This window comes from Lycium ferocissimum, unplaced genomic scaffold, assembly GCF_029784015.1.
Source record: "Lycium ferocissimum isolate CSIRO_LF1 unplaced genomic scaffold, AGI_CSIRO_Lferr_CH_V1 ctg8651, whole genome shotgun sequence".
Taxonomy (NCBI): Eukaryota; Viridiplantae; Streptophyta; class Magnoliopsida; order Solanales; family Solanaceae; genus Lycium; species Lycium ferocissimum.
Window position 1 is genome coordinate 1 of NW_026727363.1, and position 26,765 is coordinate 26,765.

General features: G+C 37.2%; 1 protein-coding gene across 5 annotated transcripts; it reads right to left on the reverse strand.

The window, feature by feature from the left end:
• Window positions 1-45: 45 nt before the first annotated feature.
• On the reverse strand, window positions 46-8,491 carry LOC132045938 (internal alternative NAD(P)H-ubiquinone oxidoreductase A1, mitochondrial-like). Of its 5 annotated transcripts, none has more exons than XM_059436505.1 (9): window positions 7,795-8,491; window positions 4,552-4,765; window positions 4,304-4,464; window positions 4,038-4,103; window positions 1,931-2,091; window positions 1,500-1,614; window positions 735-914; window positions 470-660; window positions 46-350 (listed from the first exon to the last, which is right to left on the reverse strand). In XM_059436505.1, exons 1-8 carry the CDS (start codon window positions 8,227-8,229, stop codon window positions 508-510), a joined length of 1,485 nt encoding a protein of 494 aa, XP_059292488.1. In that variant the 5' UTR covers window positions 8,230-8,491; the 3' UTR covers window positions 46-350; window positions 470-507. The 5 variants fall into 5 exon arrangements, with proteins under 5 accessions (XP_059292488.1, XP_059292487.1, XP_059292490.1 ...); XM_059436504.1 differs by having other exon boundaries at window positions 46-375; window positions 7,795-8,490; XM_059436507.1 differs by having other exon boundaries at window positions 46-375; window positions 4,552-4,782; window positions 7,795-7,933.
• Window positions 8,492-26,765: the final 18,274 nt, after the last annotated feature.

Sequence of the window (26,765 nt, forward strand, 5' to 3'; positions counted from 1 at the left end):
TCAGACGAAATCAGGAACATGCCACATAGTACATCAGTATCGAGCTAGACGAAATAAAGAACATGCCACATAGCAATGCACTCTAATTCGAGCCAAGATCAGCTCAAACAGTCCTGTAAGCGGGAGCATCGGTTGATAACTTATACCATGCAAGAGGAGCACAAAGATAACACGAACGGAAAATCGTAAAGTACAACAAAAGCCTTATTATTTATCCACTTTGGCAATTGCAATGTTAGGCACGTGATCTTCAATCCCCTAGTAAAAGGGAGAGCACAAATAATGGCAGTATAATTTCCAAAGGCATGAACTCCCTTCCAGTTAGGCATTCTTCAACGGTTAACAGTCCCCTAGAATCAGAACCTTTAATGAATTCTGCAAGTCATAAGGCAATCTAATCTATAACTAAAAGAAGTTGATAACCTATTAAAGAAATCAACTCAGAGGAGAAAAAACACACGTATATTACCGCATGGTTAGCCAAACTGATGGAAGGTTTTTGTAAGTTTATATCCGACTTATATCACGACCAAATATAAAAGTTGTGAGCCAGTTGATTGCCACATAGAATCTATTCCGCCAGCTTACAACACGAGTTAGATATGCTGAACGCCAAATTAACCAACTCGTGAATCCTGCCAAAGAGACACCTTTTGCTACCTGCAATAAGTCACCAAATAATTAAGCTAACAAGGTTTATCAGGTAAGAAGCACATCTACAAAATGAGAAAGACCTTGCTCTCCCTAAGGTCCACAAGGGCTTTATATCTGCCAACAGTAGCCATGCTTCCCAAGTGTTTATAGACAAATGGATCTCCAAGGTTCATGTCCTTTGCTGAATTAGCACGCCCTCCACCTTCTTTACCCAACCTGTTCAACAGACCTGCCAGATATTTTCCCTGGCGTTCTGCAACCTGATCAAACCAAACAACGGTACATCAAGAAAGCTAGTTTTAAAGCTGCAGTTAGTTCAGACACCATGTCTTAACCGTAACTGAATATTCATCATCTACCGGGGACATCCAACAACAATATGCAACACAGAGATTATGTAAGGTGTTATCAGACAGAATTTTCTCGACCTCACCTAACAGAATCATGCATTTCAACATAACTAGATAAACAAATGGAAATGCCACCTACAATGTCTGGTAGCATAAGTCATGTCTAAGATGGAGGAAATCCGAGATGGTGAATACTGAGTAACAACCAGCTGCCGTTACAATATATCTTCATACGACACTATGCATTACAGAGCGTATGAAAACAGAGGGTTTTACATAATCATCTATAATAAAGCATTTAAATCAGCAACAAATAACTACGTTTATTCATATTCAAATGAATTAAGCACGCTATAAAAAAAAGAAAATATATAATTAGCCTGGCGTCCAATCATTTTCACAAATTTATGACTTTGCAACATCATCTTGAGACGAGAGACACTTCCGCAACTCTATTTGAAAAAATATTTTGAATGTATAGTCCCAGTAACTCACTTGGGCCAAAGCTGGAAGAACTTGTCTGCCTGTACTTTCAAGGAACCCACTGCAATCCCCAATTGAGAAGACATCCTGAACTGATGGGACGCATAACCATTCATCAATTCCTATCCTGTTAGTTTACAGGGAATTATCAGTATGCTATAACAAAAAAAAAACTACGCAAAATAAGGCCTAGCTTCGGACGTGGAGAAACAGAGGCAAGGATGTGGCAATTATCTAGCTATCTGTTTGATAAACTCCAATGTAGTGAAGCCAGAATTTAACAAGCAGGGGAACATAAGTTGGAGTCGACCATTTTGGCTGATTTGATTATTTATGATCACTAAACGAAATAACTGAGGAACAAAATCTTACCAAGTGCAATAATCATAAAATGTCAATATACAGATATAGGTGACTTGCTTCAATACTAAATCTCGACTTACCTCCCCCTAGCTTTTGGCAAATCCAGAGTGCTCACAAATGGCGAGGGCCCAACCCCAGTAGACCACACTAATAGTCCATATGGGACATCCGTACCATCACTAAGAATTATCTTCTCAGCTTGCACGTCCTTTACAACTCCTCGTACAAGACGAACCCCTGACTGAAAACTGACATTAATAATAACTGGATCCAGAAATGAAATGAGGATAGAATATCAAATACGATATAAATAACAATTATTACCGGCATGCTCAAAGTGAATGGATAGGGAGGAAACATCGTGAAAATTCATCTTCACGTATGTTACCAGATAAATTATGAAAATAATGAGGGAGTAAGAAGACGAAGAGAATGACAAAAGGTATGGCAAGGAAGTTCCATGGAGAAGAAACAAGTGCATAAGTGAGAAATTAATTCCAGAACTGGATCCATAGGAGCAACAAGGGCATAAGACAGAAAATAAATTCCAATGTGGAGCTAGATAAGGTAGAAACCTAGTCTATTGCTGGATCCATAGGAGAGCAACAAGGGCACTATGGTTAAAAAAAACTAATTCTCGTCCAGAGACATTAAGGAAAAAATTCCCATGTTCATTGGAGTAATGGGGCCTATTCATGTCCAAGGACAGGTTTGAACAAAAGCAGTATAGTAATCTAGAATGCTTCTCTTCGGATAATAAAGTTCCTGACCATTGTAAAGTTCAGAATTTTTAATGGTACAATATTATATACACAAAAAAATGCATGCATTCCCTGGAGTGATGGTGCGTAATGACTACTATCAAGCGCAGGTTGAGAAAAAAACATCAATTTTAGAACGAAGCTTCTCGTAATACGGACTAGCATCCTCTTACTGCTGCATCAAGCACTATGGAGGAACTAGAATTCAGAATACAGTTCTATTAGCAAAATTATAAAGAAGCTAACATGCCAAAGTTCATAGTGCACCCTCTCTCCTGTACATGGATTCAGGATCTGTCTTTTTTGCTTTCTTATTATGCCTGTGGAGATTACAGACAGATGGTAAAGCTACTATGCCAGTTGACCCAAGAGGCACCATCCAACTGGCATCATAATACGGAAAAAGCACATTGGCAAAAATTTCTAAGGCTTCAAGAATTTAGGATGAGGCAGAAATTTCTAAGGCTTCTGTTTATGGTAAGCAGAAGTTTTTTTCACTTTGGTGATGCATTCATCTACCCTAAAGCTGTCCCCTCACCTTTTAGAAGAGGTTGCAGGAAACATAGGTAAGACATTGCAGATGCTGCTTCATTGAACATTTGCTTTGAGTAAATGTGATAGTTTGACTGCGCGTTTAAGTGTGCCTTAGTGGCTGATAGAGGAGATCAGGGGAGACCAGAATTTGAATCCCACCAGAGGCAAGAGTCAGGTGATTTGTTCCCATCTGCATAACAGAGTTACCCGATACCTACATTGGTGAGAGGATGCAATACCTGAGGTGCGGCTAACCTATTTGCCTTCCAGGAAGGAAAGATATTTCGCAGTAAGACAGAAGTTCTCATCGTTCAGTTGCGCTTTCAGATATATATACAGATTCAAAAGGTCTATTCTTTTAGGCGATCCATTTTCTTCTGTTATTCTTAATCTGATACATCTCAACTCTTCAATGGAACTCTCCAAATAACTTCTTCATCAGGAAAATTCTCCCAGTAGAGGCGTACACCGATCAAACTATACAACCAATCTACTCTATACTCTTCCTTGCGTAATAGTATACATTCTATAGAAGCTAAACAATCAAGAAAAAAGTTTTCTATTGCACTTTCTTTTTTCTTTTTTCTTTTTTTTTTTTTGAATAAGTTGAAATAATTATCAAATATATGGCTTTTGTATATAATGGAAACCGTGAAATTGCACTTTTTTTTTAATAAGTTGAAACAGCACATTTTAATATGCCAACCACTATCCCCAGAAAGTGCCATTACACAAATTAAATTTTGTGAAGTAATGATTCCTTATGAGAAAACACGTGATGTCTCCATTTTTTAAAATGCCATTGTACATACGACGTATATACGTATGCACTACATAGTTATAGATATGTCAGAATAAAACATAATTATACATATTTTTGACGAATTCTCACCTTAGTCAACTGTTTGATTGCATATACACGTAAACGATCATCGAAGGAGGATAGTATCTCATTTGCCTGTCAGGTGGACACAAATAATTAATTAGCGCTAACCACAGCTCCTTCACGGGTAAAATAACAGCAAAGCAAGTATATTGATAATAACCCCTCAACGACATAGAAAGATCCAAAGAAATAATGGTAATGCAGTGAAAAGAACCCAAAATAAAAACTATAAAGAGATGCAAGCCAATTAAAAAAATTGAAATATGCTTTACCTCAATCAATGTGACGTGAATATAATCTTTGACATGAGCATATCTTTGATGAACATCCCTCATGATAAAGTCACTAAGTTCACCACTGAACTCAACTCCTGTTGGCCCACCTCCAACAACTACACAGTGTAAGAGTCTACGCTTTTCTTCCTCGGTAACTCCTGCGCCCATTACCAAATCAAAAAATTAGTCTATTACTTACTTCAGATATCAGATGTTTCAAATGAATATCAGCTTGAGAAATATACCAGGCACATCAGAGAGCATCAGGTTTAGAAGTAGTTTCCTACGTATTTCCTGAGCATGGTGAACCTCACGCAAAAAGATAGCATGCTCCATTACACCCTTAATCCCAAAAGTCATCGCTTGTGCTCCAGAAGCAATCACCAACTTGTCATATGAAATATTGAAGTTCCACGGCTCAATGACGTCAACTCCATCCGTCACAGTTTGGCAGCTCACCTAGATGTACACACGAACTGTGAATAACATCCATGGCCCATGACGAGTCTACTAAAATACTCCGAAGTTGAACCAAGGAATCAACCCATTGATTTGTAGAGATTATGAAATCTAAATTCCGTGAATAAGATGTTAACTCTCTAAGATTGAACAGCCAATAAAATGGTGTATTTGGTATGACGGAAATCTCCAACTTTTGGTTATCTTGATTTGTTGGAAATGTTTTCCACCAAAAAGGAAACCATGAATACTCTCCCTGATAGGCGCAGTTATTTTGTTAAACGAAAGCCTAAGCAGTTAAGGCATCTTGTTGATATTGATCGAGTTTGAGGGACTTTAGCAAACTGAATACATCCATAAACCTAGACCGTGGTAACCTTCGTAACCAAGAGTCACGACAACATCCAAACGTGACCTTTGGATTCTTAAGTAGGGGGCAAGTGATATTTGGCTGTTAGTGTTTTCACTCCGTTTTCATGGTGCTCTTAAAGGTTTATATGCAAAATTTACAAGATTGATGCCTAATTGAACTATTTTGTGTGTTAGGAAGTTGAAAGGATGAACTAAAGCAAACTTGAATGTTTAAAGCAGAAATTAAAGACATTGAAGATAGCTCAGTGAGGACACACCGCACAAGCACCAAGAGAAGGAAAAAAATTGTCAGGAAAGAAAGTAACAAGCAGCTCCGTATGGATTCAAAACGCGAGCACCACACGAGCTAAAATTGCCTGCTGAAATCAATCCGCATGGCGCAGGAGCACCACGCGAAGTAGTTTTTCTGGCAAAAATTTAATGGTTAATTCGGTCAAATCTTTATTTCCTAGAGGGTATAAAAGCTTCTTTTCTTCCTTCTAGCCCCATCTCGACCCAGCAAGGAGGAGAGCACCATTTTTGAAGCAAGAAAGAGCTCCGAAGAGTCTGAATCTATCCTAAGAAGATTTAAGGAGCTTTTCGAAACTTTCTTGTTCTATATTTTTATGGCTATTGTTTTGACTATGTTTTTTGTGTTCTTTGGTAGAAACATGAGTAGCTAAACTTCTCATCTAGAGTTTTGCTAGAACCTATTGTTGGGTGAATATTTGATTGCATTTTCCATTAATGAACCCTATTTCTACTCTATTCATTCATTATGGTTTTTATGGTATTTGATTGTTGAGCTCGCAAAATTAAATGTGCCTTAACATCTTGTTTTGCTTGAGAAAGATTAAAGGATGAAGGTTGTAATTGAACGACAACACTTCCAAGGAAAATGACCCAAAAAGATAAATAAAGTAAAGTATTTCCGTGATTTACATGGAAAGCTAACACACCCTGACATGTAATCGTAGCTTGATTCTTCATGAGTTTCCCACGGTTACTCAGTCATAAAGGATCTTAAAAGAAATAAACTTTTCTGTGGAAAAAAAAAGGGATACTCCTTCTGTCTCATTTTATGGGGAGAGAATGCACCTTTATATACTTAGAAACAATTTAACTTTAAACTTTTATCTTGCTATTTTGCTGTCTCTTTTCTTACATTCCACCGTCAGTTACTTTCTTTTGAGCCTAAGGTCTACCGGAAACCGCCTCTCTATCTCACAAAGGTAGGGGTAAGGTCTACATACATCCTCCCTTCCCAGACGCCACTTGTGGGATCACACTAGGTTTGTTGTTGTTGTTGTAATTTAACTTTAGACTCTTCATTTTACCCTTCCTGATTTATATCCACATAAATGTAGTTGTAGCCTGATTCTTCATGAGTTTCCCACATTTACGCAGTCATATAAGTAAATCAGAAAAATAAATCTTTAAAAAAGAAAGATGATCTGTGCCATTTTATGTGATATGTACTACATTTAGAAATAATTTAACTTGAAAATGAATTAAAGCCATACAAATATGGCTAGTTCTAGGCAGGGGTTCACGTGAATCCATGCTTATTTCTCAAAACTATGTATAACAATATTATATTTTTTCAAAACTACTTCAATATATATGTGTGCACCCAAGCTCAAAGAGTTCTATGGTACAATAATTATTAGGTGCACCTTTACAAGTGAAGTTGGGGGCTCAAATCCCACGTCCATCTTGTTGTTTTTTCCTTTCTTTTTCTAGAATTGATGAACTTGGGGTTTCATATCTCACGTTTGTGGGCATGTCTGGTGTCCCCTCGTGACATGAGTATATATAATGTTAAAAATCACTAAAATTTTAAAAAAATTAATTAATTTTGGACTTACAATTTCAATAGGTAATGGGTTCATGGTAAGAATCTAAAAGTTGAACCCGTCAAATATAAATCTCAGATCAACCTATTGGTAATAGTGCAGCCATCTTCTTGAAATCCTAGATGGATTTTAAGCCACAAATTTCAAAAGTTTTTGTTTTTTTCATAAACTATTTCAAACAGCATAACGGAAGCAGGGGCGAATTTAGATTAAAAGTATGGGCCACATGAACCCATGGTCATTCCGAAAAATTAAGTATTTTATGTACATATTTTCTAAAATTGATCTAATATTATTGTATGGCACCCATGCTACAAAAGGGTTGAATGATGCACTTGGTTGAATCTTTGAATTATTTAGCCAAAGGATCAGGGATTGATTCCCACTTTGTACTTTCTTTTTTCTCCTTTTTTAGTGGTGCACCATGTCCTTTAGGACATCCTAAGATTCACGCCTCTGAACAGAAGCATGAACAGAAGCAGGAGCGAATTTAAAGATTAATAATGGGATACGTCAACCTATGGTCTCTCCGTAAAATTAAGTATTTTATGTATATATTTTCTAAAATTGGTAAAATATTATCCGCTGGCACCCATACTATAAGATGGCTAAATGGTGCACTTGCTCAAATGTAGATAACTAGGATCAATTCCCACTTAATACATTTTTTTTTTTTTTTTTTTTATAGTAAAGCACTCATTATGTAGAAATCTTAAATTCGCCTATCAGCGGAAGGAGTAGCTTTTATATTTAAAAATGACAGGGACAATAGGGTAAAATTAAAAGGCGGAAAAAAGAAAGACACGAGATAGGCATACATACCACATGGTTGTCAAAATCAACGTTGGTGCAATTAGCAAGATAGAAATAAGAACCAGGTTCACTTGAAATAGCAGGTTGAATCCTCCCAATAGGTTCAGCTACAGACCTGAATTCAAGAGTCCCCACACATGTAGATGCTAACAGTGGGGTAAACACCATATGGTTCCTTGGTGATACACACACCACATCATAAATGCTTGTGTCCAGACCCTTCATAAGCCTACATCCAGCCCATCCTGAACCCAAGACCGCAACTCTGGGTTTCTGGTCCCCTTTTGTTGGGTCCAGACCTGCTACTACCCCTCTACTTGCCACAGAGTAGTCTCTATTGAATTGCAGCAATTGGGCGAGGGAAGGTTGGGTTAAAGATTTGAATGATGATTGTTGTTTGAATCTTGTGGAAGAAAGTTGGATGAGATTCTTGATCCAAGGCATATTGTGGAATTTTTGTTAATGTTGTGTTATTGGAAAGAATTAGAATTAAATGAAGTGAAGATCCCCAAATGTTAGTAGTTAGCAGTAATAATAATTGATTAAAGAGATGGTTTAGGTGGCAGGTGATTGCGACATAGGTGGCGGCTTAGCTATTTCAGCAAAAGGCATGTGGCATTATCTGTGCTTGTGTCCCGTTTCGTGAGCGGAGGCATTTGTGGGGCATTCAAGTATTCACACCCTTCTGTTAATTTAGTTTGTTTAACTCAGTATGTTTTTTTTTTTTTTTCTTAAAGCAAATTTTGGCTTTGATTAATGGAAAAGGATTAAAAATGCTCTTAAGCTATTGAATTTGGCTTTAAAATATCCTCTTTGCACCTATTGGACAAGAAATATCTTCCATGTTACCTTGTTGCTTAAAAATATCTCTTAACGTATTCAATTTGCTCAATAATACCCTCCTTACACCTATTAGATCAAAAATACTCTCAACGTTATTTTTTGACTTAAAAATACCTCTAATATTAATGATTGACTAGTTAATTAGATGAGGCTTTTTAAACAGTCACGTGGCAGTGTATGATTGGTGCAGGTTTTTAATCTAATATGAAATAAATTACCCAATTCATATGCATATGTGTATTTATCAGGCCCACATAAATAATTAAACCAAACTCCTAATTTATTTTTTCAGTATATTCCTCCAATATTGTTCACATCTATTACCCTCTAGGTCTCTACTTTAATATATTATTCACATCTATCTTTTATTATACTATGTGATCAAAATTACCCCATCGTTTAAAAAAAATTCAATTATACCTTCATATTACCGGATTTCTCCAATTCTGCTTTCAATTCCTCTTTGTTTACTGCATAAACACACCAAAAATTAATTTTCTTTATCATGTGCTTTCGCCCATGACAGAAAGTTTGCATTTCTCATCAAGGAGGTTCCTCAAAATCAATTGAGTAGCTATAAAACTCAAAGGGTAGTAGCAGACGTTCGAAAATATAAGCTTTTGTGCACCTTTTGACGTCAAATTGAAAAATTTATCAAATATTTTCAAGTACTCGAATCTAATGGATTCCCAGAAGCCATCCTTCAAGGTAGAAACTTTCATCTGACTCTTAACTGCAAACATGATGAGAAGTAAAAGTAACTCTGTATTAGGAGACAAATTCTTAAAATCCAAATAACTAAAATAATCATTACTATGTTTTTCTCGCCTGCTTGTGTTTGGTGTTTTCTTCTATTTCATATGTATTTATTCAAGTCAAAAATAATCATTAGGAAACGAATTAAGGTTTGACTTGGACTAAGGAATCAAGTTGACGATTAAAGACAAAGGAAATTGCTAAAATGCAAGCAAACGGCTACAAGTATGAAGAAAAAGACGCTCCTCCAGCTCTTTATTCTTCATATTTACTTGCAACAGATTTGAATTAAACAAAAAGAGTTTCAAATTCTTTACTCAAAAACGATAAGTCAACTTCAGAACACAAACAAATTGCATGACTCTATTTTAAAAAAACAATTTAATGATTTTAACATCAATACGGTATCCAAAAAATATAGCTAATTGGTAGCCCCAAAACAAGCTCTCTGGGAGTCTTCTCTCCCATGCACGCTAAACTCTACCCTAGACCAAATCCTAGCTTTTCATGGCTAATATGGTCGGCGGTCAGCCTCTTACCCTCACCTCATCAACAGAATTCCCACCTTTGAACCCTACAATCCTTCACCTTACCACGACTTCGACTAATGCAACGACTTTACAGAATTTGAACTATGAAAATACTGTAAAACCATCGACGTCAAACATGCAAACAAGGAATATGGAGGTTTCCATTTCTCTTAAACTGTCATGTTTATTCATGGTGAACCAAGGATTACATATACTGAAGCGGAATTTGAATGTATGAAAGTTTTGGAAAACCTGCAATATGTTGTTATAGGAAATTTTTCCTATGGATGGCCGGAGTTAGATGATCTCAGGAGAGCAATGCCTTCTCAATGTGTGTTGAGATGTTGTGGTCTCAATAATAGCTCAGAGCTTATATGAAGTTTTGATAATTGATAAACTATGTAGCAAGAGACAAACAAATACAAGGAAGATTGAAGGAAGACGAAAAAGAACCAGAAGTCCGAAACGGATCTCGAAGAATTTGAGTGAAGCAATCCGACAAAAGAGGAGGCTGGTCCTTAGAAGGAGGAACTGGAGACTGTCGGAGAGAAGTTGTTTCATGCCAACTTAGAGAATTACAAGTTTAATTGACTCATTCCTATTCGACAAGAAATCGCAGTTCAAATTATGGAAAGATTACCATAAGTTGAACATGTGGAATTAGCTTAGAAATAGGAGAAGGAAACTGTATGTGCTTAAATAAGGAAAGAAGGAAATCCACATCAAATAAGGATTGGTTTTAGTAAAACTTATGAAACCAAGTGTTGGATGGATTTACATAACCAAAGGCGGCCTTCATCCTATTAATATAGCACGTCAAAAGCTTTGGAGCTTGACCACAACAAAAGAGAGAGACATCTAGAGTATTTGAGAGTCAATACCAGAAACCCGAGAAACTTAAACTAGAGTAGCAATAAATAACATATTCCTATCAAGATTTATCATTCTGTTCTTAAGTTGTAATAGTTAGGCTCTTAGTGTTCCATATATTTACTTTTATTACTAATTGCAATAGGTGTTTATCGAGTTGTAAGGTCCTTTTCTGATTTGGTAGAGTCGGTGAAGAGAGAGTAAAGAGAGGCAATTGTTTGGAACTGTTGAGGAAGAAAGAGTTGGGGTAGGGATTATTTGGAATAGTTCCTTAGGTGTACAAGTCATTGTAACCTAAAACAAGTTACTCGAGTTATACTGAAAAGTTAGGCAAATTCCTATAGAGGTTGGTTTTGATCTTTATTCCCTTGAGCAAGGAATTTTTCACACTAAATTCTTATGTTGATTTATTATCCGTACTTTACCTTCTTGGGTAGTTGCTAAAAAGAACTTGATTCTTTGAGTGCATAGCCAAATTAAGAATTGATCTCAGAGCTAAATTTTTTTATAAAGGCTAGAAACTTGAAAAATTAAATGTCACACCCCAAACCTGGGTGAGGCGGACCGGCACCCGATGCCTTAACTTGACCAAGTGAACCAACCTGTAACATCTCATATGACTATCATGTAACCTTGTAACATTTGTGAAGAGAAGATAACAAAACACTTCTATAAATAAATGTCTGTATATAACAGAGACTGTAACATAACTCATCTAAACATCTGAGACATAACACCTGCACATAACTAGAAGCGTCAACATATGTCTATGAAGCCTCTAAGATAATATGAAACCATAAACATGTCGGGACAGGGCCTCGACCTACCCATAACATCTATATAAATATACACCAAAAGATAATATACTAGGCTATACTCCAGGTAGAAATGGAGTTCACCGCTTAACAGCTGAACACACGTGAATGTCTAGCAAGGAGGTTTGCCAACCTGTGTATCTGAACCTGTAGCATGAATATAGCACCACGGCAAAAGGGACGTGAGTACAGATGAAATTAGACTCGAATGTAAGGCAGAATAACACATGAAAGTATAGAAGCTCATAATAGAGACAAACGAAGTATAATCAGCTACACACATTGGGAGACTGTGAAACAACCTATAGAAATACATATCATATCTTACCGTTCTTACATCACCTTCATCTTTTGGAGTGCTCGCTGAATCACTTGGATTGTTACCTATGAAGTAAATTATGTTAGTTCTTTAGGATAATGATCCATACAGGGCATGCAACATATGAGCAGTTAAGCCCGGGGGCCTCGTGCTATGCATGGCATTACCATACCCTAATAAGACACATAGGCCTCGTGCTATGCATGGCATTACCATACCCAAATAAGCCATAAGGCCTCGTGCTATGTACTGTAAGACAACCTGATTAGAGTCGGTTCAAGAGTCCTATTAGAGTCAGTTAAGGAGTCCTAAAGTTGTAGCTATCCTACTCTTGCAATTGACGTGCATTAGGAGTTTGTGTAGTCTAAGTTTGTGCATTTACAAACTTTATTTCATAAGGTAGTAGTCAAAGGGCCAAGGAATCTACTTTTCTATGCATATATATTCACATAATGTACCATACAATATAGTGAAGAAAAAGCTTAATAGTTATGTATTGTCTTCTTCTTATTTTCTTCATGGTATCAAAAGCTTAGGTTCAATTAAGAACAAACGATCCTGAAGCTTTTTTTTTTTCGCTTCAAAACAGCCATGGCAACATCCACTAGCACCACCCTAGCCCTTTCACCCTCTTCACTCTACCAACTCATTGCAATCTGCTCAATTAAGCCAAAACCATCACACTATCTTGTTTAGAGGTCATAACCCTTCAAATCATGAAAACCCTGAAAATTGACAAAATCATTAAGGACGACCCTTCACATGAGACTATAGAAAACGAGAGGGAAGAAAACATTCTGAAGCCAAAATTCATCGAATGGCAAGAAAGTGACGTTTTTGGTAGAAGTTCACTTTCTAGAACAATGACAGAAGAGTCAATGTTCCTCATTATAGGATGTTCAGCCGCAAAACAAATATTGGATTGTCTTGAGGATACCTACCTACAAGCAAGCACAAATAAATAGTTTCGGTTGAAGCAACAACTTCAAACTATGAAACTAGGGTCCAAACTCATTGATGAATATATCAAGAAGTTTAAAAGAATTTGTGATAGCCTCTTGGCTATCCACAAGACATTGGATGAAGCTAGCAAAGCAATTAATTTTGCCAGAGGTCTTGGAAGAAAATACAAGACCTTTCGCACTGTCATGTTGGGTAAGCCACCATACCCCACTTTTGGCCAATTTGTGACTGCCCTCAGAGGGGTTGACATGAAGAAGATGGAGAAGAACAAACAACACAGCCTAATCTTGATCCAAGTATGGCCTTCATGGCATAAAACACTCCAGGAAGAGGTCGTGGAAACTCTTTTAGAGGAAGAGGAAATCAAAGAGGCAGAGGAAACAAAGAAGGATTTAATCAAAGGCAGTTGAATACACAATGAACCAGACCAAATCAACCAAATGGCAATTTAAAGAATAATCCCTATTATATTTGTGGAAGGAACAACCATACAACGCTCCTTTGTTTTCATAGATGGGATTATTCCTATCGGGCACAACAAGAAGTACCACAAGCCCTAGCAGCTATGTCACATGGTAATCAATAGGATAACCATCTCTACATGGATTCAGGTGTTATCAATCACATGGTACACTCCTCAGGTATTCTTATGAACCCATCTCCATTTAAGGCAAATGATCTGGTTATGGTAGAAAATGGCGATGAATTACCTATTACATACATTAAAGATAAAAAAATATTGAAGGGGTGGGGCGAGGAGGGGGGTTGGAGGGACTACGTTTAAAGGATGTCTTTGTTGTGTCTAGACTAAAAACAAATCTTATATGTGTTAGTAAATTTGTTAAAGATAATGCCCACTCTCTTAACTTTACTGACAAAAGTTTTGTTGTTAAGAACAAGGGAACGGGAATAGTTCTGGCAAAGGGAAATAGAAGGCATGACTTGTACGCTCTGGAGTAATGTTTATATGAAGCTTTGAAAACTTGAAAGTAGAGAAGAACTCAGACACAATTTGGCATCAAGGACTAGGACTTCCACACTTTAGAATTCTTAATTTTCTGCATAGAAATAAGATAATTGATGTTAGGTCTTGGAAAAAATACTTTTCAGTTTGCAGTAGTTGTCAATGGGAAAAAGTTGTAAGCTGCCTTTTCAAGTTTCTAATAAAAGATAGCTTTTGCCATTAGCAAAAATACATAGTGATTTATGGGAACCATCCCCTGTTGCTTCTTCCCAAGGAATAAACTTCTATGTTATTTTTGTGGACGATTGCACATGATTGCTTGGATCTATCCCCTAAAGAAGAAATTCGACTTTCTATCCACTTTCATTACCTTTCACAAAATAGTAAAAAATCAGTTTTCCAGGAAACTTAAAGTTTTTCAATGGGATTGGGGGAGGAGAATTCAACAGTTTGAATTTTATAACTTACTTGGCTGAAAATGGTATCACAAGATAAATTTCATGTCCATATACTCCTGAACAAAACGGAGTAGCGGAAATAAAACATAGACACATTGTTGAGACTGGTTTGACCGTACTTTTTAATGCAAAGCTACCTTTGTTCCTTTTGGTTGAAACTTTTATGACCGTGGTCTTCCTAATTGACAGAATGCCTACATCTACATTGAGTATGCAATCTCCATTCTTTAAGTTACATGAAATGAAACCTGACTACAACACCTTGAAGGTTTTCGGATGTAGGTTATTTCCATACCTTTAAAGGACAGAATACAAATAAGTTCCAACCCAAAACTGTTTCATGTGTGTTCATAGGATATAGCCTATTTCACAAAGGGAATAGATGCTATCACCCGAAAACAAGGCAAGTGTCACGCCTCAAACTCGACCCTGGACGTAATAGGCATCCGATGCTATGAATAACACCGGAAGCACCTTATGAATCAATAAACATCAAGTTCCTTTTTAATAATCTTTCATTATTTATAACAACAAGTTATACATCTAATGAATCATGGTCACAATTATGAAATAAAATCAGCAGAAGTCTAATATAAATGTGTCATCATAAACATATAGCAACACCCAATGAGTCAAACAATAACTTCAACAACTACCCACAGTATTAACGTCTATCTATGGAGCCTATAAGATGATAAATAAAGAATAGTCTAACTTCAGGACGCAACCCGAAAGCTAAAAGCAATAACTAAGATAAGGGTGACCCACGAACAAGGGTGTGGGCTCACCAATAATTCTGGAAAGCAGCAAATTCTCCTGCTCCGCATGCGTACCACGAACCTTCTCTTCGTCGTTACTTAACATACCATAAAAAACAACAATAGTATGCCTGAGTACTGGGTACTCAGTGAGTATCTCCGGGATAATAGTTAATAGCAAAATATATAAGTGTAGTTAAAAATCGAATTGACCACCAGTTCAAGACAAATGATAACATCTCATGAACTTCCAGTATAAGTTAATGATGAAGAAATAATCACTTTGAAGCCATAAGTCATTCTTGTTACCTTATGTTCTTTCCAAAAATAGTTTGAAATATAAAAGTAAAGTATATCATCAAACTTAGTAAAACTCATCAGTGAGAAAAATACATGAAGTTCAACTCATTTACCATTTACCATATTAAGTCTTTCACTTACGAAACCGAAATCATGAACTCAAGATCCTCAATAAGTCACTCAGAGGAAACCAAAGCATGACACATGCCAATACAGGTCCAAATCAATAAAATGAAGGACGACCACTTAACGTTCCTAAATTTCATAGAAGCACCACATCGGGGCTATCAACCCACAATGGCTACCCTTCCTCCTGAATAGCTAGCCAAAGACCACACCGAGGCTACAAACCTGCAATAACCACTCTTCCTTCCGAATGGCTAGGCATGAACTACACCGGAGCTATCAACCCTCGATGGCCACTCTTCCTCCCGAATGGCAAAGCAAACCCACTAGGATCCATAGTTACTATCCCTCTTCTCAAGTAGCTAGGCCAAAAACAAACAATAAAAATCATGGCATATTAGCTGAATCAGAGGTCATGGCTTGGAACCCAAATCTCAAATCATGGTATAGAAGTTGAATCACAAGTCACAGCATTAATAGCCAAATTGTTCATTATGAATTATTTTCATCATCCCGTTAATAGGGTAGATCAAGTAATTAACCGGTTTAGAAACCATGTTCAATAATTAATCAACTTTTAACTCACCAAAACCCGTTCATACGACGATACACAATAAAGACTCAAACCTTAAGAAACCAAGTTCAATCATCCCATAATAGGGGAAAATCATGTTTAAAGATTATCACTTTAGAAATCAATTCGATCATCCCATAGTAGGGGCAAAACAGTTCAAAGATCATCTCTTTCAAAATCAAGTTAAGTCATCCCTTACAAGGGGGTAAAGCATGTTCAAGTTCAAAACTTTATAATTCCATTGCAATCATCCCTTGATAGGGAAAATCACGGATACATACATATAATATAATACACATAAGGTTTAATGCGGGTTTATCCCTCACTCACACAAACCTTGCAAAAGAAACCATTTTTAAAGGTTGAAAAGTATGTTTGAAAAGAGTCATACCTCAATTCCCATTATATCGCTACCAAATGGATTTTTCGAGTTCAACAATCACGCTACAATTGATTTAGATGAGAAAGATTAGAGCTTTAAACTTTTCTCTTGAATTTCCACCCTTTGTTAATACTAGGATTTTTAAGATAATTTCAGGTTCTTGCTTTCATGTGATTCACCCATGGATTCTAACGGTATATAGACAATATATAAACCCAAAACAATCCCCATAACTATATTAAATTTCAGAAACTTACCTCACAATGAATTCCCAACGACTTTTCTCTTCCACTGTTCTTGAATTAAATTTTCATAATCTAAGGAATAGGTGAGGTTTCTAGTGTTAATCTTTGTTAGATTAAGGTAAAAATCATATGAATTCATCAAGAACTTACCTTAGATGTGTTAGGGAAGCCTTAGGGTTGTTTGCTCTCAAAAAGTCATCCTTCAAGGATTTTCTACGAAGTTGGAATGTCTGATAAATGAAATTTCGAGTTAAGTATTGAATTTATATGATGGGGGTATTTGACCCTACACCTCACTGAGCGAGGTCTATATCATGACCCTATCTCACTTCTAGCTTAGCTTAGCGAGCTCCTAGGTCCATTTTATACTTAGCTAATTTTTTTGAAATTTTTTATTTTGGGACCCTACACCTCACTGAGCGAGGTCTATAGCATAACTCTATCTCACTTTGAGCTTAGGTCAGTGAGCTCCTAGGTTCATTTTCATACTTAGTCAAAATTTCACGTTTTACCACTTTGTCGACAGCGTTCAGTAAAATGGGCATAACTCCTAGCACATAGCTCCGTTCGAGCTGCACCTTATATAGATGGAAAGGTATTTCAAAGATCTACAACTTTTATGCTTTAATATTTCTCAAATTTCCAACCGATTGTCACATAAACTAGCTAGAAGTTAGGTTTACCCAGACTTAGATGATTTTACCAATCTTACTCTAGATTTCAAACGACTATTTTCACCCAAATACACCTTGATAGGACTTCTTACAACCAATATGTCACATTAATACTCATTTAACACATTCACACCTAACTAGTATTTACGGAATGTTACATTATCTCCTTTCAGGATCATTCGTCCTCGAATGTAAGTCATGGCCTAAATTTTCACTACACCTCAAATTTTCAAAGATTTTTGCCAAAGTTCCCTTTTTATTGAAAGCTATCCCATAAAAAAACTCTGCTAACACCTTAACAATAATCATATGGTCCTCACAGGGACTCTCACAGCTACAACAAATAAGCCTAAACATGAAATAAGGAATTCACATATTTATTCTATACTATCACATGAATTTGATAATCAAAAAGTTCAACACATGCCTGGAATAAGGAATAAGTGAGGGTATTACGCTTGAGTGCCATTTACAACAATTAGAGGGTAACCTGTCACACCCCGACTTTACTAGGGTGTGATGGGCACCCGACCCCATATTCGGAGCCGAGCGAACCCTCGGACTCTTAGTACACACATGTTCTCTTGGATTCATAGGACAAAGTAAAGTAAAATACATAGTAAATTTTTTTCAAAATCTTTTCGTCGTTTCTCAAATAGACGCGAGTTTGTAAATAAGAGGGCTCGTAAAATAAAAACACGTCAACCGGTGGAAACTGTTTTTTTTTAGCGATACCTAGACCCGCGACTACGTACGCAAGGAGTCTCAACGTAATCATAGACCATAGCACATGTATGCGACTCGGCAACTCTCCGGGGTGAGTGGAGCTTGCCAACATTCTTGGAACATCTTCTATGCGGCTTCTGTGCGTGAGGGGAGTACCTGCGCGGCAAACGCGAGCGCCCACAAGAAAGGGCGTCGGTACGAACAATGTGCGAGTATGTAAGGCATGAATAATAACATAGTAAGAAATGTATACATGGTTAATAACCGCATAGAAACATAGAACATGTCATGTCGAGGCATGTGACATTGTACATAGGGATCATATCTTGCATAGAGAACATAGAACATATCATAGGATAGCGAGTTTGTGCATATGAGTGCCCCTGAGGGCGGATGCCATGCGTACTTACTTGGTCGTATCGGGTCATAGTACCGCGCGGCGGCTCGCCACATAGCGCCGGAATACTCCGGCTGTTGCCATAAATCCCGCGTCCGGGCATCCCGCGTCCGGGATGATAAGCCGACAGTGGCAATGAAACATAGTTTCCTTCCCAATTCCCAAGTATGTCATGGTTCCCGTCCCCGACCCATGTTCATATTTAGCATGCGGGGGGGGATGAAAAATCATGTACTTGTCGGAGTGACGTAAGGTCGGAGCCTCCGATCGCATTATGGAATAATCATGGTCGCTTTGTCTCGCCTTGAAAGAACGATAATCATAAAGGCGAGACTATCGACATAAGAACATGTCATAGCATATCGGGTCATTGATATAGCACGCCCCGACACCATCATTGTCATCATAGAATCATAGTTGTCATAGAATCATAGTCATCATAGAATCGTGGCATCATAGGATCATAGTCATCGTAGAATCATAGGCATCATAGAATCATTGTCATCATAGAGTCATAGTCATCATAGAACCATAGCCATCATAGAATCATAGTCCACGTAGAATCATAGGACGTATCGTAGGATATGACATCATAGAATTATAGTCGTTGTTTAAGTCATAAAAGCGGCAATATTGTAAAACTTAGTTTTTAAAGAAAAATGTATATTTTGGAAAACACTTGTAAACTTTTAGTAAAGAAAATCATACCTTGGGGCCGAGGGTTTAGTTAAAAACAACTTTTAATTTGATAATAGGAATGATAACCAAAAACTTTTATTAGCTATAGCATGGAAATAAGCTTAATGAGCTAATAGGACGGGGTTCGAAATAGTGGGCCCGCCTCGGTCGAATGAGGCGGCGTAGACAATTTACGTATAATTCGTTTCATAATGTTGCTTATGGAAGTCTTAGGGTGATCGGGTCTTATTCTTGCAAGTTCTAGGGTGTTTCGATCTTTCTTTCACTATTCAAGCACTTTTGGTTCAATGCCACTGAATGAATAGTAACTATTTTTCAATCTCGGATTTAGAGTTAGGGAAGTCCCGAGACACGTATTCAAGCCTATAACATCTAAGACATGCCAAAGAAAGAAAGTGAGGCCTTACATACCTTTTCCGCTTCTTACGCTCCTCCAAATTCAAGCTCCAAATCCGCCAAAAATCTACAAATGGTCGCATTTACCAAACCTTAGTTAGGGGCATTTATAAGTTGATTCTTTAAAGCAACACTTTGTCCGCCGAAATTTCGGCAAAACATTTCCGTAAATACATCGTCCGAGAATATGGCTCGCCTAATTCAACAACAACAACCGAGAATGGAACTCGGCCACAATATCAACAATAAAACTACAATAGCATCTCCAAACATATTCAATTTAATTCAATAACATTTCATTCGCCTTCAAATGAACTACGTACATTCAATCTCACATTATTGATCGTTCGTTCAAATATTATTCCGAAGCCATTCAAATACGATTTAGAAGCATTCCAAGCAATCCATACATCATTCAAAGTAACCATCCATTACCCCATGGAACCGAAACCATCAATTTCCATAGAGACAACAATAATACATTTCTTTCCTCAAAATTCATCGACGATACTAATAATCCACTCCTTAACAACATTGTTTCCATAAATTCAAGAAAACATATTCAAATCATATTACGTTCCAAATCAGCCCATAACCATCACAACTTCCATTTGAATCATCAAACTTTCATTTTCACTACATAGAATCCATCACAACAACAACTAAAATACTAACTATCATTACTTCATTTTTTTCTACACCATAGCAGCCCACTCACGGCCACACACCATACATACATATTTCATGAATTTCATATAATTCTACATACCACAATCATCAAACTTCCGTTTCCAATATAAATTCCATAACAACAACAACAAGAATTCTACATAAAAAATTAATTAACCTTGCCTACACCACACCTATTATTTCTATAATTTTCATTCAACTCAACTTGCTACAACGCACATAAACCTTCCATAATACATAGAAGAAGAAAAATTCTCACCTTTTCTTCAATTTCTTCATGGCTAGAACCTTGAACTTGCCATAAGGGATGGTTTTCTTGCTCCCAACAATTGCACCACATTAAAGAGCATCCTTGACTTGGTAGAAATACTTGAAGAACATAATTTTTGAACCAAAGGATTGAAGGCTTGAATTTTTTTTATTTTTTTTTTCTTTTTCATGCCTTGGCCGAATGGCCTTGGCACTTGTTCTTCATCTTTTTTTTTTTCTTGCTTTTCTCTTGAATGAACATACATATATATATATATCCTCATATGTGTGAGGGCACATGCCCCTCTCTCAATTTCTCTAGATTATTCTCTCTTTTTCTTGAATTTTTTTTCCAAACTAAAAGATGACTTATTTGTCATCTTTTCTATTCTCTTTTTTTTTTTGTCACATGATCCATATGCCTTTCTTGGGGCTTTCATGAAACTCATGTGAAATTCCCGTTTTACCCCTCGACTTTTCTCAATATTACCATTTTGTCCCTAACCTTCCGCATTATTTCACGGCCCATTTTGCGAATTTCTCTTTTTGCCCTTAGCCTCTCACAATATTTCCATACTAATAATAGTCATAAATAATATTCACGACAGCTCGTACATTAAAATAATTTTTGAAGATGGTCTCGCCTTAACTTTCCACGACGACCTTGGAATTTCCAAACGTGCAATATACGGGCTATAACAACTTCACCCCTTCAATTTCATCTTACGAGCCTTAACATAAGAGATAAACCTACCCCGATGCTTAGCTATGTCACCTTTCCATTCGATAACAAGTTCATCAAGAAATTCAAGCCTAACTATTTTGGATCGGCAAGCCAAAGTTTCCTAACACTTGGAAAACTAGTCTATCCCCATAACCATACCAAAGTTCACCATTTCTAATTCAAACAAATCAGCAGTAGTCTCACAGCCTTTAACTACAACTACACAGTTTCTATAGATTCTAGAAGCAATAACAAGGACACTAGCAGGGGTATTCATGGAAAGAAGTTATAACAATTATTTGGGTTCCACACTAAAATCAAGGGAAGAGTACGAAGTCACATAAGAAGGATTTGAACCCGTATCAATCGACGAATACATATCAAAAGACAAATAGTTAGAATCCTATCTCAAAACAAACGCGACCACACCTTACAATCATATCCAAACACCTACCTCAAAATTCCAAGTGACTTTGTACCATCCATCAAATTATACAGCACAACAACGTGCACCTCATAGCACTATTGTTCACTAGGTTAAAAACTGCAGCACGAGTTAAATCCATTCCCGCGAGGTACTAATTAACAAACACGTTAAGACCACAAGGACGTTCGAAGCAAGAATCTAGAATCAAGAATGAGAAACACCTATAAATGTCACGGCATTCTTTTGATCATGCGGAGGTGATCGCTCTTCAAGAAGACTCTTGCTAGTCTTTGCTCCATAGACACGGACACATCCTAGGACACATCTAAACCTAGGCTGCGATGCCATGGAAAGCTTGTCACGCCCCAAACCCCGTGGACGGATGTAACGCGTCGATGCTATGACCAACACCAGAAGCACCTTATGAATCAATAAACTTCAAGTTCCTTTTTAATAATATTTCATTATTTATTCCAACAAGTTATGAATAGCTAATAGATCATGGCCACAATTATGAAATAAAATTAGCTGAAGTCTAATATAAATGTGTCATCATAAAAACGTGGCAACACCCAACGAGTCAAACTATCTACAGTATAACGTTTATCTATGGTGCCTCTAAGATGATAAATAAAGAATAGTCTAACTTCAAGACGCAGCCCAAAAACTAAAAGCAATAACTAAGATAGGGGTGCCCCACGAACAAGGGTGTGGGCTCACCATTAAGTCTGAAAATGCGAAAACTCCGCAAAGATATAACATGCTTTCTTTTCCTTACCTAACATACCATCAAAACAACAGTGGTAAGCCTGAGTACTGGGTACTCGGTGAGTGTCTCCAGGACAATAATTAATAGTAAAATATATAAGTAATAAGTGTAATTAAAAATCGTATTGAGAACCAGTTCAAAACAAATGATAACATCTCATGAACTTCTAGTATAAGTCAATGATGAAGAAATAATCACTTTGAATCCTTAAGGCATTCCCGTTACCTTAAGTTCTTTCAAAAATAGTTCAAAATATAAAAGTAAAGTAAATCATCAAACTTAGTAAAACTCATCAGTGAGACCCCAATAACGAGGAAATATATCAAGTTCAACTCATTTACCAGTTACCATATTAAGTCTTTCACTTACGAACCCGAAATCATGAACTCAAGATCATCAACAAGTCACACAAAGGCAACTAAAGCATAACACATACCAATACAGGCCTAAATCAATAAAATAAAAGGACGACCATGTCACGCCCTAAACCATGGCCTGGGCATAACACGACACTCGATGGAAGTTGTATGTTAAGATGAGTCAACGTTTCTTGCTGAATCAACATGGGGCATGGACTGAATGCGGAATACAACTTTAAAACATGGATAGTCTGAATAACATGAGTTATCATAATACTAATGAAAATACTATTTAAACATGATGCGAAAATAATCTGAATATATATTAAATCGAGCAATCTTTTGCGCGAACATGCATATGACATAACTAACTAGTCTATAAAACCTCTGACATCGAGTTTACTACTAAACTATTCACGGGACAAGGCCCCCGCCATATTCCATTTCTCGAAAACTAACATGAAATATAAATTTGACTAATCCCCGAATGAGATGGGGCTGTCAAAAAGCGACACTTAGCAAAGTGTCCCTGTGGCCGATCCATCATCCTGTAAATCTGCATCGTGAAATACAGGCCCCCAGGCAAATAAAAGGGGACGTCAGTACATTCGAACTATACTAGTATGTAAAGCAACTGAATGAAATAAGCATGGCACATGGAAATAATAGAACTAAAGCGAAAGCACGTAACGTAAGCTAAACATAAACAGGTATCATCGCGTAAGTAAAATATTTTAAGTGGGAGAGCCTTAGTGTAACCGACATATAACTACCACATAAGCACGTGACATCTGATCTCTGCCCGATCAGCTAAGCCATCATGTACCTTACTGCGGTACAAGGCATGAACATGAACATGAATAGATCCAATAACCCGCAATGGATAAACATGAAGGTATCGTCCTAATTGGGCGTGGCGATCCTTATCCTACGGTGGAAAGCGTAGTTTCAGGCTATCTAAGTCTTCTCGATAATCTGTGCAACTCCCAAAAATATGAACATGAAAATAGGTGGCATCTGAGCCCATGGTTTTCTTAAACATAATTTGTAGATATGAATTGTAAGTATAATATAACATGAATATATAATTACATAATATACTTGTCTGAAAACATGGAGACTTGTAGGATTTTCATGAAAATAAGCATAATGGTTCATATCTTGCATTTAAGAACTCATGGAATGCAAAATATCAGTTTTCATGGATTACGAATGATTCTCGCCAACCAAAATGGAATATCGAAGACCACGATAACGAATTATTAATACAAACATGGTATATCATGGTACATGTACTTAGGGTTATCATGAACATGTCTAGAACCCTAGTTTTTGATGAGCTTTTGTATAATCATGGAAGAACATGGCATGGGAAAGAAAAATGATGTTCCCACACGTAGATAGAAAACCTACATACCTGTGATCGCTCCAATCCAACGAACTAAACTACTTCTCTGATGAAGAACGCCAAAACTCTAGCTTTGAATCGCTTAAGAAGGATTTATCTTGGAAATCCTATGTTTTGGTTGAAGAATCATGTTACTAATCATGAATTGATGTTAGAATTACTTAGGAATCGTTAGAGCGATCTTACCTTGATGTGGGAGGATGAGGAGAGGAGGAAAACGACTGCTTAGGGCTTTAGAACGAAGTTGGAATGTTTGATAAATGAAATTTCGAGTTAAGTGTTGAATTTATAGCATGGGGCATTTTGGACCCTCAGGCTCACCGAGCGCGGTCTAAGGCGAGCGCTTGCCTTTCTTTGGGGCGAGCTCAGCGATCTTCCCTATCCATTTTACACTTAGATGATTTTTCTCAATTTTTTTCACTTTAGGACTCCTACCTCGCTGAGCGCGGTCTATGGCTTGCCCCTACCTCCCCTGTCCGTTTTACACTTAGTCAAAATTTCACGTTTATCTGCTCGTCGACAATGTTCAGTAAAATGGGCATAACTCCTAACACCGAGCTCTGTTCGGGAAACACAATATATTGTTGGAAAGTTATTTCAAAGAGCTATAACTTTCATGTTTTATGTTTTCTCAAATTCTCAAGGAATTTCCCCAAAATTGGGTTGGAAGGCAGACATATTGAAAACTTAGCTGATTCTATCGAATCTTAAGCGCCTTACTATTAGCCATCTTCCGATGATCATATCTCCTTCCTCCAATCTCTGATAGTCCTGTTCCTTATATGTTTGAAAAGGTATTTCTATATACTACAACTTTCATTAAGGATAATTTCCCAAATTCCCAACTAATCATGGAGTTACGGGTGCCCGAAGTAGGCCTGTCAACCATTTTTACAATACGTACAAACTTTCAAGTTTTCCGCTAAAACTCTAACGTTACGGTTATAACCTTAGTTCTATGATACGGGGTGTAACATTATCTCCCCCTTGGGATCATTCATCCTCGAGTGATGGGTCATGGTTAGAAATGCAATTGGACATCGCTTGATTACGAGAGCGTGAAGAAACATGACATGGAACATAGGAACTGAGCTGACATGACATGGTTTCGTTAAAACATGAGCACCGAGACATGAGACATGAGTAGAGAGTACATGAACGTGAATGTGAAATGTGAGACATGAATTCGTAAGGGACATGACATGAATTCAGAAGGTATTTACCTTGAACGCTTTTTGCTTGCTCTTCCAACAAATGATGATATCTGGATTTCATGTCCTCTTTGGGCTTTCCACATAGGCTCTTCAATTTTCTGACTCCTCCACGAGACCTTTACTGAGGCTACTTCCTTAGTTCTCAACCACCTACCAGCTAACCAGAGCACAATACAAGCCTCAAATGGCATCATAACACGCGTGACAGACATAACAGGGTATTGAAACATGAACGTGACTAACATGAATACTGAACTGACATGAATACGTGAATAATAACTTTCATGAATCCCGATCTGACATGAACACATAGATATTGGAGTAAATGAATGCATGGATACTATACACGGGACTTGAGAAAGAATTCACGGGCATGAATGACATGATTACTGGAACACGAGCATAAACATGACACGATTGCATGGACGTGAGGAGCATGAAATGGAACATGACTACATGAATATTAGCCGATGTGGATACATGAGCATTGAACTGACCTGAGACCTGAATACATTAAAACATGGATATCATATCATGAAATTTGAATGCTGAAAACATGAGTTTTATAATAGGGGACCTGTATAATGAGATGAGATGGGACCTGAACACTTAGAGACTTGATCATAGATGTTCATATACCACCACGATAGACATATATGATAGGAGTACGACTTAGGCTTTGAATGTGAGCGCAACTCGGTGCGAATGAGACAGACATGAGTCATAGAACACGAATATGATCCTAGTCCAATGCTCTAGTATAGACATGACATGAATAAGTCGAACCTGAGTGTTATAATTATGGAATAAGTACCATAAGGTACATGAAAGAATCTTTTTTTGAAATGGGAACATATCTTACTTCGAACCTTACCTTGTTCGTTCTGAATATAGATATGAATACCTCGGCTTACCTTGCTTATTATCGTGAGTGGATCATAAGGGATTTGTGTTAGAACCCGTATTTTATACATTGGAACAATCCGGATTAATTATGATAAGATGAGGACAAAACTATTCCGGGATACAAAGTCGGGGATTTTTGACCTTTGATTTTATTTTGAGATATAAGTTGTTCATGAATTTGTGGGTATGGAACAATTAGGAGAATTTGGGACCAAAAGTGATAAAATTGAAAGTTGAAAAAGTCATCCATTTTTTTCTATGGTGGCCGTGTAATGTGGAGTGGCCCACACCAATTTTGTGTCAACTTTTAATTGGAACAACACATGGTGTGGGCCAAGGGAAATTGTACACTTCATATAAGGGCAAAAGATGACCATTAGTCTTCATTCACTCTTTCCCAACACTTAGAAAAAAAGGCAAAGTTGAAAACCTCCATTGA

Excerpts from the sequence above, each read along its gene's own strand:
- LOC132045938 (XM_059436505.1), bottom strand. The coding sequence starts at position 8,229 with ATGCCTTGGATCAAGAATCTCATCCAACTTTCTTCCACAAGATTCAAA. Across the intron at positions 4,766-7,794 it reads TTGATTTTGACAACCATGTG|GTGAGCTGCCAAACTGTGAC; the intron begins GTATGTATGCCT and ends GTGTACATCTAG. Across the intron at positions 4,465-4,551 it reads GATGCTCTCTGATGTGCCTG|GAGTTACCGAGGAAGAAAAG; the intron begins GTATATTTCTCA and ends TAATGGGCGCAG.